Source organism: Corythoichthys intestinalis, chromosome 4 (assembly GCF_030265065.1).
Source record: "Corythoichthys intestinalis isolate RoL2023-P3 chromosome 4, ASM3026506v1, whole genome shotgun sequence".
NCBI classification, from domain to species: domain Eukaryota; kingdom Metazoa; phylum Chordata; class Actinopteri; order Syngnathiformes; family Syngnathidae; genus Corythoichthys; species Corythoichthys intestinalis.
In genome coordinates this window covers 43884191-43902670 of record NC_080398.1, presented here as the reverse complement: position 1 = coordinate 43902670, position 18480 = coordinate 43884191, and the positions used below count along the sequence as shown (strand labels likewise).

General features: G+C 40.0%; 1 protein-coding gene across 2 annotated transcripts in view; it reads left to right on the top strand.

The window, feature by feature from the left end:
- The window catches only part of invs (inversin), a 110921-nt gene that overhangs the window by 80110 nt on the left and 12331 nt on the right, over nt 1–18480 (top strand). For both annotated transcript variants that reach the window (XM_057835504.1, XM_057835503.1), the window contains 5 exons: nt 595–701; nt 803–1012; nt 4785–4993; nt 11249–11663; nt 11847–11995. In XM_057835504.1, the coding sequence (XP_057691487.1) occupies nt 595–701; nt 803–1012; nt 4785–4993; nt 11249–11663; nt 11847–11995 (1090 nt within the window). The remainder of the gene's footprint in view (nt 1–594; nt 702–802; nt 1013–4784; nt 4994–11248; nt 11664–11846; nt 11996–18480) is intronic.

The window sequence follows — 18480 nt, the reverse complement described above, 5'->3', positions numbered from 1 at the left end:
GATTTTGGGGTACTTTATGGGTCACTTCCTGTTTATTTTGAGTTACAGAACAGGAAGTGACCAGGGAATCACCCAAATGAATAGGCGGACACTCAAACTCAAGAGGAAATGACCTATAAATGCCCTAAAATGAACCGTAAGTGACCTGTAAATGCCCTGAAAATCGGACAGAATAACTGAATGATCTGGTTTCAAATGAACGAATGTTCCCAGCCTAAATGGATTGGGCTTCGTGCACCGTCAATGCAGCCTTAAAGTTAACTGAGACACTATTATGGTGGAAGATTTTGGTAGCAACTTGTTGGTTCCTTTTTATTTTTTGACACTGACACCTTTTTAAAATTATATCTCGATTCTTGGCAGGAGCATATCGATAACCTTTTGGGACACAAAGTATCACGATATATCACCATTTCGTTATTTTGTCACACCCCTAGTGACGAGCTCCACATAAAGATGAGAAACAGCAACTTCATCTGTGCATTTGAAGGGTACAGTTTGTTTACCTGTTGTACAGCCTGTCTGCAGTAAGTGGTTGGCACCCCTCCATTTTTTCCATTTCAATTCACCACTTGTATGACTTTGTTCACGCAGGGGCGGACCGCTCTCCACTGGTCTTGCAACAATGGCTATCTGGATGCCGTTAAGTTGCTGCTGGGCTACAGCGCCTTTCCTAACCACATGGAGCACACAGAAGAGAGGCGAGGCTTTGATGATGATAATGACGATGAGACATAGTGGTCACAAAGGTAAAAAGACCTTCAAAAGACCGTGTGAGTGACAAAGGCGTTTTCATGCGCAGGTACACGCCGCTGGACTACGCACTGTTGGGGGGCCACAGCGAGGTGACCCAGTTCATGCTAGAGCACGGAGCTCTGTCCATCGCCGCCATCCAGGATATCGCCGCCGCCTCCATCCAGGCCATCTACAAGGGCTACACGGTGCGCAAGGCCTTCAGGGAGAGGAAGCAGCTCCTCATGAGGCACGAGCAGCTACGCAAGGACGCCGCCAAGTGAGGGACAAACAAACGACACTCCGTTACACATCAGTCTTTGTCTTTTCTTGTGTTAGTTAGGCCATTACAGGACACCTTTGACGATCTGTTCTTTGATGTCTCACTTTCCTTGTATTTGTCTTTCCTTCTGTCATCCATGCACACACATACGTCTTCCGCCAGACGTGTTTTTTTTGCTCCTTGTCATTTACTTACCTCTCACATTTGTTCTGCACTGCAGTGTTTTACCAATCTTTGTTGAGTCAAGGCACACATTTTTTCTTCAGAAAAGTGTTTTCAGTATTATTTTAAGCTTTTATAACGCACTCATTTATCTCATTAGCTGGTAATGATGGTGCGGGACATACAATCCATTTTGACTGGGAGAGCCCGCCAGCGCCGCCAACCCTCGCAACCATCACTGGCATTGAGAGATTGGCATTTATAACCAATCCCCCCAGTTTAAAAGAATTTGATTACGTTAAAGTTCAGTTAAATATTATGAAATTAAGAAAAAAGGAAGAAAAAACAATAAACCTTGAAGTGTTATTAGGGGTCATAACTAGATTTTATTTGTTTTTATTCATTTGAATTGTAAAAGTTATCTTTCCATTCACATTTTATTAATTTATAATGTGATTTATTCATAACAAAATACATAGGAATACTAATTATTTTTAAAAAATGATATTACAGTAATTATAATGGAGAGCTGGTGTACACATATTTTTGGTCATGTAGGACACATTTATATACCACATGTAATATTGTGGCTTACATGACCCAAAATGTGATGTCCACATGTGGACACCAAATCATTATAGTACAGGTAGTCCCTGGGGGACGAACGAGCTCCGTTCCTACGCTGGCGACCCAAATTTCCACGCAAGTCGGAATTAACCCTTTAAGTACCCCAGAATACCCCCTAAATCTCAAAATAACTATCCAAAAACATGTATTATACGTCATTGTACTGTCCTCGCCAGGACGTTGGAGCTAAGTAGACAGTGAGCTAAGCGCCGAAATGACGATGTCAGACGTCCGTGTGTTTAGCTGGCTTTCTTCAACACTTGCAGAATGAAACTAAAACAATCTTTAATAACAGCAATTCAAATTTGCGTGTATAACTAGCTGCTGATACAGCAATAAGATTCCACAAAAAACAATTAGCACATATCAGTTAGCGTCTGCACATCATCAAAAACAATCACATCAACTCACCCCAAGTATTCAACCACAATTGAAAACGCACAATAAACAGTACAAAAGGTCTTATATACAGGTGTTTCCTCTGTGGATGCTTTACAAGCAACAAATGTGCACGGAGGCTTGCAGGTCTTTCCCCCCTTTTTTTTTTTTTCCCCTTCGTGGGAACAAATGGCTCTTTCTCATGTCTGTGTGCGGAAATATGCTCTTCTTCATGTGTACATGCGCTCATTCTTGCGTGCGAAAGTATTACCTGCTCTATGCTTTCTGCGCCAAAAAAAGCATCCATCACAAAACAAAAGTCAACATTATTTAAAAAAAAAAAAAACACTTGAGAATCCGGCGTCTTAAGGTCAAAATCTCGTAAGTCGGGTATGTCGTAACCTGGGGAATATAGTGATAATAATAAGCCTGAACGATATATCGTTTAAACATCGCCATCGTGATGTGCGCGTGCGCGATAGTCCCATCGCAAGCACGTGCGATAGTTTTTTTAATCCACATGCGCCTTGCTTTGTCCTCTGCGCACAGCCTCACACCTGCCCTCTCCCAGCCCTTTGTTCCTCACAGTCACTGCAGCAGTTGCATATCAAAGTTAACGATGCTCGTTGTCTTTGATCTTGCCAAAGAAGCAGACATCCAAGTGGAGCAATGTGTCAATCATCATTTAACTTCTTAAACAGTTTCTGCAAGGAAGCCGCTTTGGAATGAATGTGTGTGTGTGAGTGTGTGGAGATGTTGGAGACATGTAAAATAAATGCCAGAAGTGATCATGAGGAGTTTGAAATTTCTACATGTCACTCCAAGAGTCGCAGCTAAGGTAGATAAACAGAAGCATTTAATAAAGCCAAGCATTTTTCTACTACAGTACTTTATTCTTGTTCAAAAATAATTTGATTGGACAGTTATGTTTAAACTGATCGTAATTATGACATTTGAAGTGCTTAAAAACCATTTATTTATATACATTTTTTAAATCACGTTGGGGGGAAAAGTGAGAAAACAACTTACTTTGTCTTATATGTATCTCTTTCCAATGCTAAGTCTAAATAAATACATTGAGCACAAAAAACACCCCAAAAACAAAAAATTGTGGGGGGGGGGGGGGGGGGGCGGTGTTGCTGGGCGCTACGTCGCGGTTTTTATCGTGGCAGGTTCTGGTCCCCATTAACCGCGAAAAACGAGGGATCACTGTACAGTGTACAGTTTAGACTGTGGTGATGGTGAGTCATCCAAAGTCTTTCCAAAGAGCTATTCAAGTCATCTAGTAAAAATTTCTTTAAAAATATATGTATATATATATTTTTTAATATCGCAATATAATATCGCAATATATCGCAAACCCCACAAAAATCGCAACAATAGTTTTTTCCAATATCGTTCAGGCCTAGATAATAATCACCTTTCCTAAACGTCTCATCAGCCCTAACCCATGATAAGCATAGATGAAGGGCGCGTATGCCCTCTGGTAGCTAACATACAGGCAACAATAAATTTGAAAATCGAGCTCCGGGGATCAATGCGTATACATTCCAAGAATATTTTTACCAAATTTCATTCTTATCTGTCCACGAATAACAGAATTGTAGCATTTTTAGTTAGTGTCCTCACTAAGAAAACAAAGTGAGTGAGATCTAGGGCCCTCCCCCCGGGCAGCATAAGTCACTTGCCAACTGGTTTATTAAAAATTATGATTATGCAATATAGTTCAGTCAGAAAGTCATGTTACAATTTGGTCGAGAAGATACATACTAAGAAGTTATATTTTCAGATAGGGCACGCAAGAAGCATTTGTGATATTAATGAAAAATATTAAAATATTAGATATTTCACTAGCTTTTTTACTTGTTGATAATCACCCACATCTTTCTTCATGTGTTATTGGACAATTTTAGTAAACACAATATTTTTGCAATGATATCAAAGATTCAAGTCCTTTATGAGAAATTATAATTAACCATATACAGAACAGTACAACATATGCGTAAATGAAGAAAGTGTATGAAGAATTTCAGATGTGGACAGCAGATTTAATGAGAAATTGTGGTAAATATTTTCTTGTAACTACACGTTGATTTAGTTGGTTTTTTTTTTTTTACATGCTTTTGAAACTTGTGTCATTCATACTTTTCAGCTGGAAGTCATCCAATTAACATCTAAGAAAATCGCATCAGCTTAAAATGCCTATTTCAATGAAATCTGACGTTTTACCATGAAAATTACAAATGGATCCGTAACTGGAAAAAAAACTTGTGAACAAATAAAATGTGAATGTTTAGTTTTGGTATGACCCAGTGATAAAAATCAACTTTGAAGACAACATAACAAGTCACTAAAAATGAAGAAACATAGTTCAGTAGGTCATGAGGTTTATGTTCCCTTTTAGGTTGATACATGTGTACAGTATAAAGTATTTTCACTACAATTGAAAAAGGCCACATTAAAGCATAGGATGATGCTGAAAGATTAAAAAAAAAAAACTCTTTCAGCATTGTGTGGTGTTAACTTACCGACACAATTTAAAATGTTTACTGCATATTATTTGGTCCAATTTATGTCCTAAACTTTTTCTGGTTGTGTTCAGGAAACGAGAGGAAGAACTGCGGCGCAGAGAAGCAGTGCAACAAATATCTACTCTTACGGTGGATGAACGAAAATCGTCTTTGGAGACAGCCGAACAGGAGAAGCTCTCCTTGGTAAACCTGGTAGGAGATTTGTCAGTGAAGGATTCTGTGGTAGGGACAAAGAAGACATCTAAACACGAACGGCGGAGCAAAGAGGAGGCACATAAAGGTAGGGGAAAATGTCTCTTGGCTCATTTAGAATTTCCCCAACTTTTTTGAAACTGAGAGCATCAGAGTGCTATGAGTTTGATAAAATCTTCCAAAATAACTCATTTGCTCAATATAGCTTAATAATATTATCAATAATTTTTAACTCTTTTAGTGCATTTGACGTTGATAGTCATGTGACTCTTTTCATCCGTCTGCTGTGAATTTAAATTAGTTTATCCATTTTAGATGTCCAGTCTGTTTGAACTGGGAAAGTTGGCAGTAAATAAGCCCTCCTGTTTCAAATGGATTGGACGTTTTTCACTATCAATGGCAGCCAATGAGTATATGATTAATTGTATTGATTTAAGTGAAGACACCAATCATGTTAATGATTTTTTACCGTGACAGGAATAACAGTAACACAGTGACTATAATGATGATGACAACTCACTATTTTACACAGGTGATCAGTCTTTATATAGATTCCACACTGCGCATCATTAGCACTGCTTGTACATTCATCCTGCACTATCATATCCTAATCTTTCCTGTCCTCCCTTTTCCTAGTTTTTTTGGTTAGTAGGTGTCCCCTCGATAAATGATGATTATCTTATTGTAGCATTACTTATTGCTACAGTAAGTAGCATATAGTTGTTGTTGTTGTTGTTCTTTCTTTATTTCCTTTTCAGGCGTGACAGATCCAAACATGCAGCATTCATTTGTGTTTACATTCAGTTCATCCCGAAAAGAAAAGGGCTGACGGGAGAAGCCGAAGCTTATTAAATCATTGTAGGTGCATGTCCACTGTGGGAGAGATAATCTTAAAAAAAAAATCCAGAAATCACAATTTATGAATTTTTTAACGATTTATTTTTTGTGATACAGCTGCAAATAAGTATTTGAACACTTGAGAAAACAAATGTTAATATTTGGTACAGTAGCCTTTGTTTGCAATTACAGAGGTCAAATCTTTCCTGTAGTTTTTCACCAGGTTTGCACACACTGCAGGGGGGGATCTTGTCTCACTCCTACACACAGATCTTCTCTAGATCAGTCAGGTTTCTGGGCTGTCACTGAGAAACACGGAGTTTGAGCTCCCCCCTAAGGTTTTGTATTGGGTCCAGGTCTAGAGACTGGCTAGGCCACACTAGAACCTTGATATGCTTCTTACGGAGCCACTCCTTGGTTTTCCTAGCTGTGTGCCTCGGTTCATTCTCATGTTGGAAGACCCAGTCACGACATATATTCCATGCGCTGACTGAGGGAAAGAGGTTGTTCCACAAAATCTCACAATTCAGGGCCTCAGTCATCCTCTGTTTAATACAGTGCACTCGTCCTGTCCCATGTGTAGAAAAGCACCCCCAAAGCATTATGCTACCACCCCCGTGCTTTAAAGTAGGGATCGTGTTCTTGGGATAGTACTCATCATTCTTCTTCCTCCAAGCATGGTTAGTGGAATTACGATCAAAAAGTTCTATTTTGCGCTCATCTGACCACAAAACTTGCTCCCATGACTCCTTTGCATCATCCAAATGGTCATAGGCAAACTTAAGGCAGGCCTTGATATGTGCTGGTTTAAGCAGGGAACCTTCAGTGCCATGCATTATTTCAAACCATGACGTCTTAGTGTATTACCAACCGTAACCTTGGAAACAGTGGACCAACTCCTGTCGTGTAGTTCTGGGCTGATTCTTCACCTTTTTAGGATCATTGAGACCTCACAAGATTATATCTTACATGGGGCTCAACTCCGATTGAGATTGACCGTCATGTTTAGCTTTTTCCATTTTCTAATGATTTATCCAACAGTGGACCTTTTTTCACCAAGCTGCTTTGTAATTGTTCCGTAGCCCTTTCCAGCCTTGTAGAGGTGTACAATTTTGTCTCCGGTGTCTTTGCACAGCTCTTTGGTCTTGGCCATATTACAAGTTTGACTCTTACTGATTTATGGGGTGGACAGGTGTCTTTATGCAGCTTTTGACCTCAAACAAGTGCATCTGATTCAGGATAATACATGGAGTGAATGTGGACTTTTAATCGGTGGACTAACAGGTCTTTTAGGGTCAGAATTCAAGCTGATAGACAGGGGTTCAAATACTTACAGTATTTGCAGCTGTATCACACAAATACATTGCCTATTTTGGCCGAATTTGCATGTCTGGCAGTGCAGGATTTACTGTGGTCCCAGCTCTCTGTAGGTCATTCACTAGGTCCCCCCCGTGTGCTTCTGGGATTTTTGCTCCCCGTTCTTTTTTTTTTTTTTTTTTTAAACCTGTGCTGTTCAGCAGTTTGACACGGAGAATCGAAGTCTAAGTGCCCGGATAGTACGAACAGTTTTAATGTTTCACATTGAGAGTCTGACATACTCCCATTGTGATCATTCAACATACCTCGTTTATTATAACAAAGCAGCGAACAGGACGGGTTATGGGGGAACAGAAGAAAAGAAACACAAGAGTAGAAAGAAAAACACAACAACAAAAAATACATTGAACGCCTAACTACACTGACTACTAATATGTTGGTGCTATCGTCAGCTAAATGTATTTCCGGTTGACACCATGTGGGGGGCCTGTTGACCAAGGAAAGAGGGGGAAGGAGGTGGGGGAGTCTGTAAGCTAAGTGATAGAAAGGGGTAGAGTGTACACAAATCATCTCTGTGATCTAGAACCCAGTAATCGTGTGAATCCCTTGTGAGTGTAAGCCCGTTGGCGACCGACCCTACGCCGTCCCATCGCCAATCCCGGCACCGGGACCCCCTGCCCGAGCGCGCCCAATCACATCCAGGGTCACGCGAGCCCCACCAGGCAAGCAACAGCCACGCAGATGAGCATAGACGCCACCCGGGCGCCGACACAGGGCCACAAAGTCGCTCGCTCAATCCAGCCGGCCGTTGCTTGCTTCACATGCCTCCTTTTCCTTAGTTGGCGCTAAGCCTGTCGCAATATGCAATAATTCCATTTATCGCACAGTAAATAAAAATGCAGGCGGTAATTTTTCCGCTGCGATTTATCACCTCCCGTGCACGTGCGTGCGCGCGTGCGGCTGACGTGCTGTTAAAAGTTCGGCTTCCTTGTTACCAACTACGCAAAATGCATTTTCGTTCTGGGTCCGGCAAAAAATATGGTTAAAAAATAAAATAAAATAAAAAAATAGCGCCGGAGCCAATTTGTTCCCATTATATCCTATTGTTCAACGTATAGCCTACCGGCTGCGTAAATGCTCCAGATTGACTGAGGACCATCTCCGGCGTGCCAGAGCCCGTCGGATTATTTATTTTTTAGTTTAGTGCAGTTTAAGTTTAGTGCAGGTGGAGAAAAAAAAAGAAAATGTGACTCTTACCATTGAAATGAAGATGTAAATGATAGCAAATATATAATATGTCTGCATCCATGAACTGGGTCGACAATAGGGCCGTAGAATATCGATCTCAGCCGGTGTTTGACAGACTCCTCCGTTCGCCAGTCTTTATAAGTTAAGGTGACAGTTTATATTGTGGCAACATCGCCAAAGAAATCGCCAGCTTCGTCAGGTTTCTAATCATTTATTCCATCAACTCGCCGAGTGTCCACTGCTGTTGACGCCAGGATCGAAACAGAAAGTAAAATAGCGCTCTCCTGCTCGCTGTCAGCTCCGCGGTGCGTTCAGGTACAGCAAAAAAAGTCCACCACAGTAGAACCCGATTCGTTACATTATTACAGGTACTGTACTGTATCATTAATATTTTTGCTATTATTATATTATTTTTATTCTGATTTTTATTCATATTTTATTTGTTTTGCTCTTTGTGATTGCTATTTGCAATAGTAACAGCAGTATTTATTAAGGATGTAGTGTGGGTTTATGGGCTGTGGAACGGATGAATGGAATTATAATGTATTCTTATGGGAAAATCCTGCTCGACATACGACCATTTCGACTTACAAACAAGCTCCTGGAACGAATTAACTTCGTATGTAGAGGTACCACTGTATTACACATGGAACGCCATAGCAGAAGCTATGAGGGGAAAAGTCTTCATTTGTCTAGATGCTTAAATTATTAAGTGGATTTTTTTTTTTTTTTCTTAAAAAAAACATTTTATTTATTCTGTGTTTCGGTGCAGTATTAATATTGTTGTCTTTTACCTAAAGGAGGCATGGTCTATTGTTTTTAGTTGTGATTTCTTAAAAAGTATTTTTGAATTTAAGAGTAAACATTTATTGCGTTTAAATTGAGGGGGTGCAATAATATCGCATATCGCAATAATTTATGAAATAAATTATCACACACTAAAATTTGTTATCGCGACAGGCCTAGTTGGCGCCTCGCTCGGCAATTTATTAAAAATGTTCACATTAGGTTCGTCCTTCTTGACATCACAACGGCTCTTGGGATATGTAGTCTTTTGTGCTGCTTTCGGTTTTGAAAAAGGACAAGAAATGATGGAAATATGGAGATAAACACACGGTCCATGCAGCGTTTGAATGCATATTTATGAGTGCAATAAAACTATAAAACTCAAATGACATTATCTCCCGTTTTACTAAGTCGATTGACTTCAAATAAAAACTGGTGTGGACATCAACTTCCGTACTTTCAAGTGAGACCAACTAGCGGCACGTGGGTGACGAAATTACAGCGTGACGAGGCTTCAAAGATGATATGCGTAAACGTGTAGCAACCGACACGTTCGATGTTAAATGGTTAAAAAATCAGGCGTTGTGATTTCTGGATTTTTCTTTTTAGATAATCCCTCTCACAGTGGACATGCACCTACGATGAAAATGTCAGACTCCTCCATACTTATTTTCTTCACTGTATATGACTAATCATGTTCCAGCAATACTATTACTGTACTATACTATTACTTATAATATTACTATACTACCTCATGATCGTTGTCTATTTCTATTGGTCTGCCTGTCGCCTTAACATTTGAGACAGTTTAAGGCAGTTTTAGGCATAAATCCTCTTCTATTCAGTTGCATTTTTATTAGGGCTATCAAACGATTAAAATTTTTAATCGAGTTAATTACAGCTTAAAAATTAATTAATCGTAATTAATCGCAATTAATCGCAATTCAAACCATCTCTAAAATATGCCATATTTTTATGTAAATTATTGTTGGAATGGAAAGATAAGACACATGACGGATATATACATACAACATACTGTACATCAGTACTGTATTTGTTTATTGTAACAATAAATCCACAAATGGCATTATTAACATTCATTCTGTTAAAGTGATCCACGGATAGAAAGACTTGTAGTTCTTAAACGATAAATGTTATAGTCACAAGTTATAGTAATTTTATATTAAAAGCCCTCTTCATGTTTTCGTTTTAATAAAATTTGTAAAATTTTCAATCAAAAGTAGAGTTAATATAATAATAAGAAGAATAAAAATAGAGTGAAAAGTTTTACGTGTATTTTGCATAGCTAAATTGATATGGAATGCCAGTTTATTTAGCATTGTTGTTTAACTGTGTGTCAGAATAGGGCCTCATTACTATAGACTGAAGTGCTTTTCTTTTTGAGAATTTTTTTTTTTTTTTTTTTTGAGAGATAGGAATATTATTTTTTTTTGTGCTTTCACTAAACGATACTTATGTCTGTTGTGAAGGAGAAGCTTATGCCAATAAACGGCGCGCCTGTGTCCACTCGCCTTTACTGTATAACATATACAGTGGGGAGAACAAGTATTTGATACACTGCCAAAACCCATTGGCAGTGTATCAAATACTTGTTTTCACCACTGTATCTGTACATATCTTACCCAAAATAAAACAAGAGACACATAATTGCCGCTAAAAGAAGGAAAACTTACCGAAATATGTGTGGAGCACAAATAGCAATTTGCATTGTGAATACAGCATAAACGTCTCACAACTACTAATTCTCCCACGTTTAGAAGACATAACATGAGTATGGAACGGCGCTGCCCCCAAGCGGCCGGTGGCATTCTCTTCACTCTTAATGTCCATAAACGGCCTCATTGTAATGTTTGAGGCAATATGCCAGCGGGTGCGTTAATTGCGTCAAATATTTTAACGTCATTAATTTAAAAAATTAATTAACGCCCGTTAACGCGATAATTTTGACAGCCCTAATTTTTATACATAAATACCACAATATGAACAACCACAGAGTGAGTGTAGCCAACTCCCTAGTGGTAGATTAATACTGTTTAAGATTTAAATGGCTTTTAGATCTAGCATTATCCGCCTCCCAGCAGTTTAAAAGGACAAAAAAAAAAAAGACAAAAATAATTAGAATGTTTTCTCACAGCCCATAGGAGTAGGTCCACAAGGAGCAAAGCTGCTGAGCCAGCTGACTCTCCGAGCCCCAACAGTCAAGTATCACGCGACACGACGACGAACAGGCCGAAGGAGCCGCCGTCTCCTAGCGGCCGAGCGTCACCCAGACCTTCCTCCACACGCAAAATCAGGGAGCAAAGATCTCCCTTGTTCACAATCGCCCCTTCCACGGACGTCTCTCCCACCGCCCCGCTGAGAAAGAGTGATTCCCCGAAGCGCAGACACCACAAGGTCAAAGATCACTCTGGAGTTAGCGGCTCATCTTTGACCGCGAAAAGCCCTTCGAGAAAACATCACACCGCCGGCAACGCGACACGGGCACACGAAGGGGAGCAGCAAAGGAGGAGGCACGAGGCGGCCGGGGTCATTCAGCGGGCCTGGCGGAGGTGAGTGGCACATTTGAAGGAGTCCTAGCCAGAAGACACCGTTGTTTTACATCTTTATTGTTCTTTTTTCATTTAAAGATTACAGGTCTTAACTATTGTTTCTGTTTATATTTAGGTTATACTGTGAATGTGCAGCCCATTAAAAAGACTTTGATGTTTTAGCTAGTGCACATGTGTCTCCAGGCTTCTCGCACGCAAACACATTGAAGGCAAGCCCGGAATGGAGTTAACTGATTTCAACCACGTTCACATAAGAAAAAGGCGGACAGAGGTGCGAGCTCCTCCTAAAAAACCTGCAGCCAGTAAGATGTCGGTGCTACAAAACATTTACGGTAAGTGCTGGCTGCATTAAAATGTTTTGCCTGTAAATACTTCAATAACAATACACATTGATGTGGTTGAGCATTGAGGTCGTGTACAAGTGTACTTCATTTTCAGAGCAGCCACCCCATATTACCAGCCATTTTACAGCATTTTCAAGACCATAAATACTCTTAAATCAAATATAATACTAACCACATGTTGTATGAATACCTATGTACTTAAAAGGGACCTAAATACTCTAAAACGTACACATTAAAAGTTATCTAAATACTATCTAAAAGATCCTGCAACTTAATTTTCATGATTTTGTGTTTGTTCTTATTCATTTTATTAACTGTTTTAATTGTATTGATTTATAAATTGATTTATAATTATAAATATATATATATTTTTTTAAATCATACGGATTAATACTGTATTGCTAATATTTCGTTTTTTTTAAATGACCAAAAATAGTCACTTGCTCTGTTTTAAAGATCTTAAGTGTCAACTTTTGAATAGATGTCTACTGCAGTAACCACTGTTCTTGAAAGGGTTAAATAATAAAATAGTGTAACCATTACAAAAAAAATACTATTACAATATACAGTACTATTACAATATACAGTAATTCAAAGAAATTGATCTTTCACAGCGGTGTTGTTTTCGTCAACAATGACGATAACGAGAATATTTCGTCAACGAACACTTTGTTTCATGATGACGACGAGACGATAACGAGCTAAAAACGTGTTTTGGGAGACTAAGGCTACGTCTATACTAGGACAGATCATTTTCTCCAGGGTATTTTGCCGACTATTTTTATACCTGTCCACACTTCTTTTAAGGTGTGTTTAAGGCCCCGCCGCTTCTGCAAGGTATGCCTGCATTTGCGCAAACTACGCATGCGTAGAAAGGAGAAGCCTAATGTGTTACGTCATCGCCTGCGCGGTTTACCTCTGAACCGGAAACTCATTACTTGCCCGCAGCAAATTTCGAAATTACTACACATTCTAGACTGTCATTGTTTTGTGATCACTGTTTTTTTCATAATCACAATTGAACGCATCACGGAGGAGCGAGACTGAAGGGAGAGCACGCTCGGTTTTTCCCACTAAAAACAGCGACGGCATGACGTCCCTTCCTGATTATCGGAATGTTGTACGTAGACAGCAGTCCATATTAGGCGGCGCATAGGGGGCGGGTAACATTACCCGCCTACGTTATCCGTCTAACAACTTATGCGGATAATAGGCATACTAGTGTGGCCGACATGCCGTATAGTCCAACTAATTTTACTTTTAAGGCCATTATCCGTCCTAGTGTAGACGTAGCCTACTTAAACCCTAACCCTACGACTACTAATGTATAATGTAATGTTACCTGCCGCCTACGCGCCGCTTAATATGGACTGCTGTCTCCGTACAACGTTGGGATATTCAGGAAGGGACGTCATGCCGTCGCTGTTTTTAGTACGGCATGATAGCATGTAAACAATGGAGGCGGACGATCATGACGTGGCATTCCTGCTCTTTTCTTTTCCACACATTTTTCTTGAACCTTCAAACTACGTCTCAATAATATGCTACAATTCAGTCCCCATTTGGGGTCCTCCTATTGCGGATGAATTGGAGATGAGCATTTTTTACAGAGCTCGTGTCGCGAGTTGTCTCACATCAGCCAGCTGCGGGGCTGGCCCCTCCCAACTCAATGCCGACCGAACATAAGTACTGTATATAAAAATGCATAGAGGAAAATTAAACCCCGAAAAGTGACCTGTGTGGTACCTGTTTTCCGAAATTTCTAGGTTCGCGGTGAATCAGTAACAGGCACACTTTTGCAAAATAGACAATGTTTATTGATTAGAAAATGCAGAATAAATTAGATTTATTGATTACAATCCCACAAGAGCAAGCAAACAAGTATCAACAAATGTCAACTATGACGCTAGATTTGAGTTTGTCAACCCCAGAATCCCCACGTTACCGTTACAGCAGAACAAAATGTCCCTTAGAAATGAAAATCGCTTACCGTGACAAATGAGCGGGGAGCCAACACACGCCAGTAAGGCGGCAAAGGAACAAAGCCAAGCGATCCGTACGTGACCCGCTGGCGGACTTCACGGTAAGCGATTTTCATTGTTAAGGGACATTTCGTTTTACTGTAACGGTATCGCGGGGATTCTGGGGTTGACAAACTTAAATCTAGCGTCATCGTTGACATTTGTTGATACTTGTTTGCTTGCTAATCAATAAACATTGTCTATTTTGCAAAACTGTGCCTGTTACTGATTCACCGCGAACCTGGAAATTTCGGAAAACATTACCCACAGTCAAAGAGGCGCGCGATCAGTTTTTTTTTTTTTTCAAGACAGCCTGTCAAAACTGTTGCCACTACCAGGATCGCCACTTTTATGCACAAGCAGCCTGGTTGCAGCTTCCAGGAAATATACCCACCGCCACAACATATGCTTCTATTTGTTATTTTCCAAGTGGTGAGAGCGCAACTGAGCATCGATTGTAACATCCCAAGTAATGATGTCAGGCTTTCGTTGTTTTATAAAGATTTATTTCAATCGCAACTCGGCTCCTGCTCGTAAAAGCCGAGCGTGCTCTCCCACTTTTGCTCCTGCATGACGCGTTCAATTGCGATCACGGAAAAAACAGTGATCACAAAATAATGTCAGTCCCTAGAAGGTGTAGTAATTTCGAAATTTGCCGCGGGCAAGAAACGAGTTTCCGGTTCAAAGGGAATCCGCGCGGGCGATGACGTAACACATGAGGCTTCTCCTTTTTACGCATGCGTAGTTTGCACAAATGCAGGTTTACATTGCAGAAGCGGCGAGGCCCTTAAACGTACCTTAAAGAAGTGTGGACAAGTATAAAAATAGTCGGCAAAATATCCTGGAGAAAATTATCCGTCCTAGTGTAGACGTAGCCTTAGACATATCAAGATGAATGCTCGTTTTTATCCGACGAGACAAGACCGATACGAAAATGCGCAATAGTTTCCGTCACATGTTCACAATGGGTGATATTTTATGTGTAGTTAGCCTGCATCGTAGCAGTGTCTGTTAGTGTCACTCATGTGAAGTGCTGTGCCTTACCCTCCCCGACTCACCAGTGTGTCTTCTCCAGTCTCCATGCAGGCTTGCACACACGGTAAGATTTGTTTTCTTGGCTAGGGAGAATATGCAAATGTTGCTTTAGCCTTACAAGGTCTGTGCTGAGCGCATTGAAAGCCCCCCCTATGGACAGAGGTGGGCAGAGTAGCCAAAAATTTCACTCAAATGAGCCTAGCGTTACTTAATAATAATACTTAATAACATTACTCAAGTAAAAGTAAAAGTAGTCGTCCAAAAAATGTACTGAAGTACAAGTAAAAAAGTATCTAGTGAAAGGAATACTCAAAAAATGAGTAACATTGTGAGTAATTGCTTATACTTTTGATTTTTTTTTTCTTTTCTTTTTTAAACAAACGTATTTTTCTCTGAGCACAGTTATCTATGTGGACTGTTATTGTAATGACACTGTACAATAACCCATTACATAACCACACTAAGCCAAAGAAATACAAAAAAAAAATAGTTGCTAGTTTGAATAGTGAAGAGTTCCTTCATAATTACTATTTTGAAATGAAAAGGAAAATATCTCGGCTTTTCCATGGTCAATCGGTGCCAAAAACCGGTAGAGAGGTTAAAATCCGCGCTTTTGAGAAATGTTGAGGGCAGCGTTCTATATCAAATACTCAACTTTTTTACAGTGCTTTAAAGACACCACATGATTGAACAGGCTGGCGCGAAGATAGAACAGCAAGCTTGCGTATGATTGGTATAATGGAGTCATGTGATTATTGTTGCTACGTCTCATTGGTGAAATCGGTAGAGCTACCCCGGTAATACACCAGCTACGTGTAATGACTCTTATGTGGCCCAAAGTAGCAGAGTAAGAGTAGCGTTTTTATTTCACAAATCTACTAAAGTAAAAGTAAAAAGTATCCCTTTGTAAAACTACTCTTAGAAGTACATTTTTCTCAAGTAATTTTAAGGGAGTACATGTAATGCGTTACTACCCACCTCTGGTGTTGTCTCCAGTCTCCATGCAGGCTTACACACGCGGTAAGATTTGTTTTCTTGGCCAGAAAGAATATGCAATGTTTCTTTAGCCTTGCAAGGTCTATGCTGAGTGTTCATCACACACTAAATGTAACTCGTAGCGTTTGGCATCGAATTTGCGTTAGCATTAGGCTAATGCTAACGGCGAGCGTCCTCTAAACTCTCAGACAACTTTGTTTTTAACATACAGTTTTTGGCGTCCAGGTGGCTATAATTAATTGAAAATAATGTACCGTTTTCCTGCTGAGTATGTACAGTTTAGGGCTGCAGCTATCGAATATTTTAGTAATCGAGTAATCGACTGAAAATTCTATCGATTAATCGAGTAATCGGATAAAACAAATATATTTTTAGGTGAAGAGCAATTATACATATACATGAGAAAACAAGACATTTCATCTAATCTTGAACCATTTTCAGTCAATCAATGTCTTTATTTTCGTTGTATATTGTTGAAAACAGCCAACAATTGCATCTCAGGTGTAACTAGAATAAAAAAAAAAAAAAAGACTAATTCACTGCTTTCACTCAAAAAACTTTTAGATCTTATTAATATATATATATATATCTTACCTAAAAATGCCGTTACGCTTGATAACACACATTAGTGACGAGATTTGTCGTTCACTTGAGCAAACGAATCCATTCCGGTTCGTTCAGTAAAAAGATTCGTTCAAACAAATCGTTCAACGAATCGTTCGCCCCCCTCATCTCCCTCCCCGCCCAAACGAATCGTTCGGTTACTGAACGGGAAGTGACGTTGCCGAACGAATCACCAAAGACCGCTTCGCAGTATAACTGAACGGGAAGTGACATTGCTTGGTCCCTCCCTCTCTTCCACATTGACCACTCGTCGTAGTTTCAGAAATGAGTGACAGGCGGTATCATTCTGCTTTCACAGACAGCCTCGTCTCCCTCCTGCTGCTGCAAAAGCGAGGGAGAACTTCCGCGTCGTCTGTCCTAGTTCTATGGGCTCAAAGTCATGGCTCGTGCTTGCATTTCGATTTAGGACACGGTTAAACATTTTCCTTTTGTGAGGGGAGTAGGGGGCGGGGGCGCACGGACTTTCTTTAGCAGGTTCTTGATCACACATACATATACAGCATGTTTGCTGTCACGAAAATAAAAATACATCGAAAGTTTAATTTCTGAATATGGAACGACCAACACATCATATTTACATCTCGCTCTGTTGTATTTTTGTTTTTTAGTATTAAGATGATTGTGTTGAATTTTTGCACTGGTATTAATAAATAAAATAATCCGGTCAGCTCCCCTGTCGTCCCCGCATCTCAGATCGTCAAATGCTGACGAGAAATAATTGTTTGCTCTTTACGATGTCGCCTTTCTACTCTCATTAGTCTGTTAAGAAAAATGTAGACATATTGCGACATCTCCCGTGTCCGCGTGCTTTGTTTTTGGGCGCTTGAGTAGCACATGATGGACGGATTGACATAATTTGTCAAACCAACCAACACCTGACACGAAGAAAAAAAAAAAAAAAACACTCGGAAAAAAATTACATGTATATACAGTTTCATTGCAAATCAGTATTATGGTGATCATATTGTTTTTTTTGCACTGGTATTAATAAATAAAATAATCCGTCCAGCTCCCCTGTCGTCCCCGCATCTCAGATCGTCAAATGCTGACGAGAAATAATTGTTAGCTCTTTACGATGTCGCCTTTCTACTCTCATTAGTCTGTTAAGAAAAATGTAGACATATTGCGACATCTCCCGTGTCTGCGTGCGTTGTTTTGGGCGCTTGAGTAGCACATGATGGACGGATTGACATAATTTGTCAAACCAACCAACACCCGACACGCTGACACGAAAAAAATAAAATAAAACACTCGGGGAAAAATTGACATGTATATACAGTTTCATTGCAAATCAGTATTATGGTGATCATACTAAATATTTTTTTCTGTGCACATATGAGGTAAATATCGCTGCCATGAAGCCTCCATATAGTGACAGTTCTCTGCCCGCTTCACTGCCGTCACGCGACCGCAGCTCAGCTTTTGCTTGCCTCGTAGCTACCCGTGTTTTAAATTACTGTAAATTTGATAGTATGTCGTCATAGGCAGTCACGAGTTTGTTGAGAAAAGTACTACTCTAAACAATGCTCGCTAGATTTGTGTGGTGTTTTTGTCTGTTTGAGCAGCATTTGATAGGCTCCACGTTAACAAATATGTGACAAAGTCATTTCCTTTCATTTTCTGATTCATTCACCGCATAGTCATTACTGGAAAATCAAGTTAGCAGCAAGCTAGGTCAGGAACCGGAGGACCGAGTCACTGAACGGGAAGTGACAAAACTCAGTCTTGCCCCCCTGCCTGCACGCTGGCTGCTTATTGGCCACACGTGGACGTGAGTGACAAACGCCCTGATTCTGT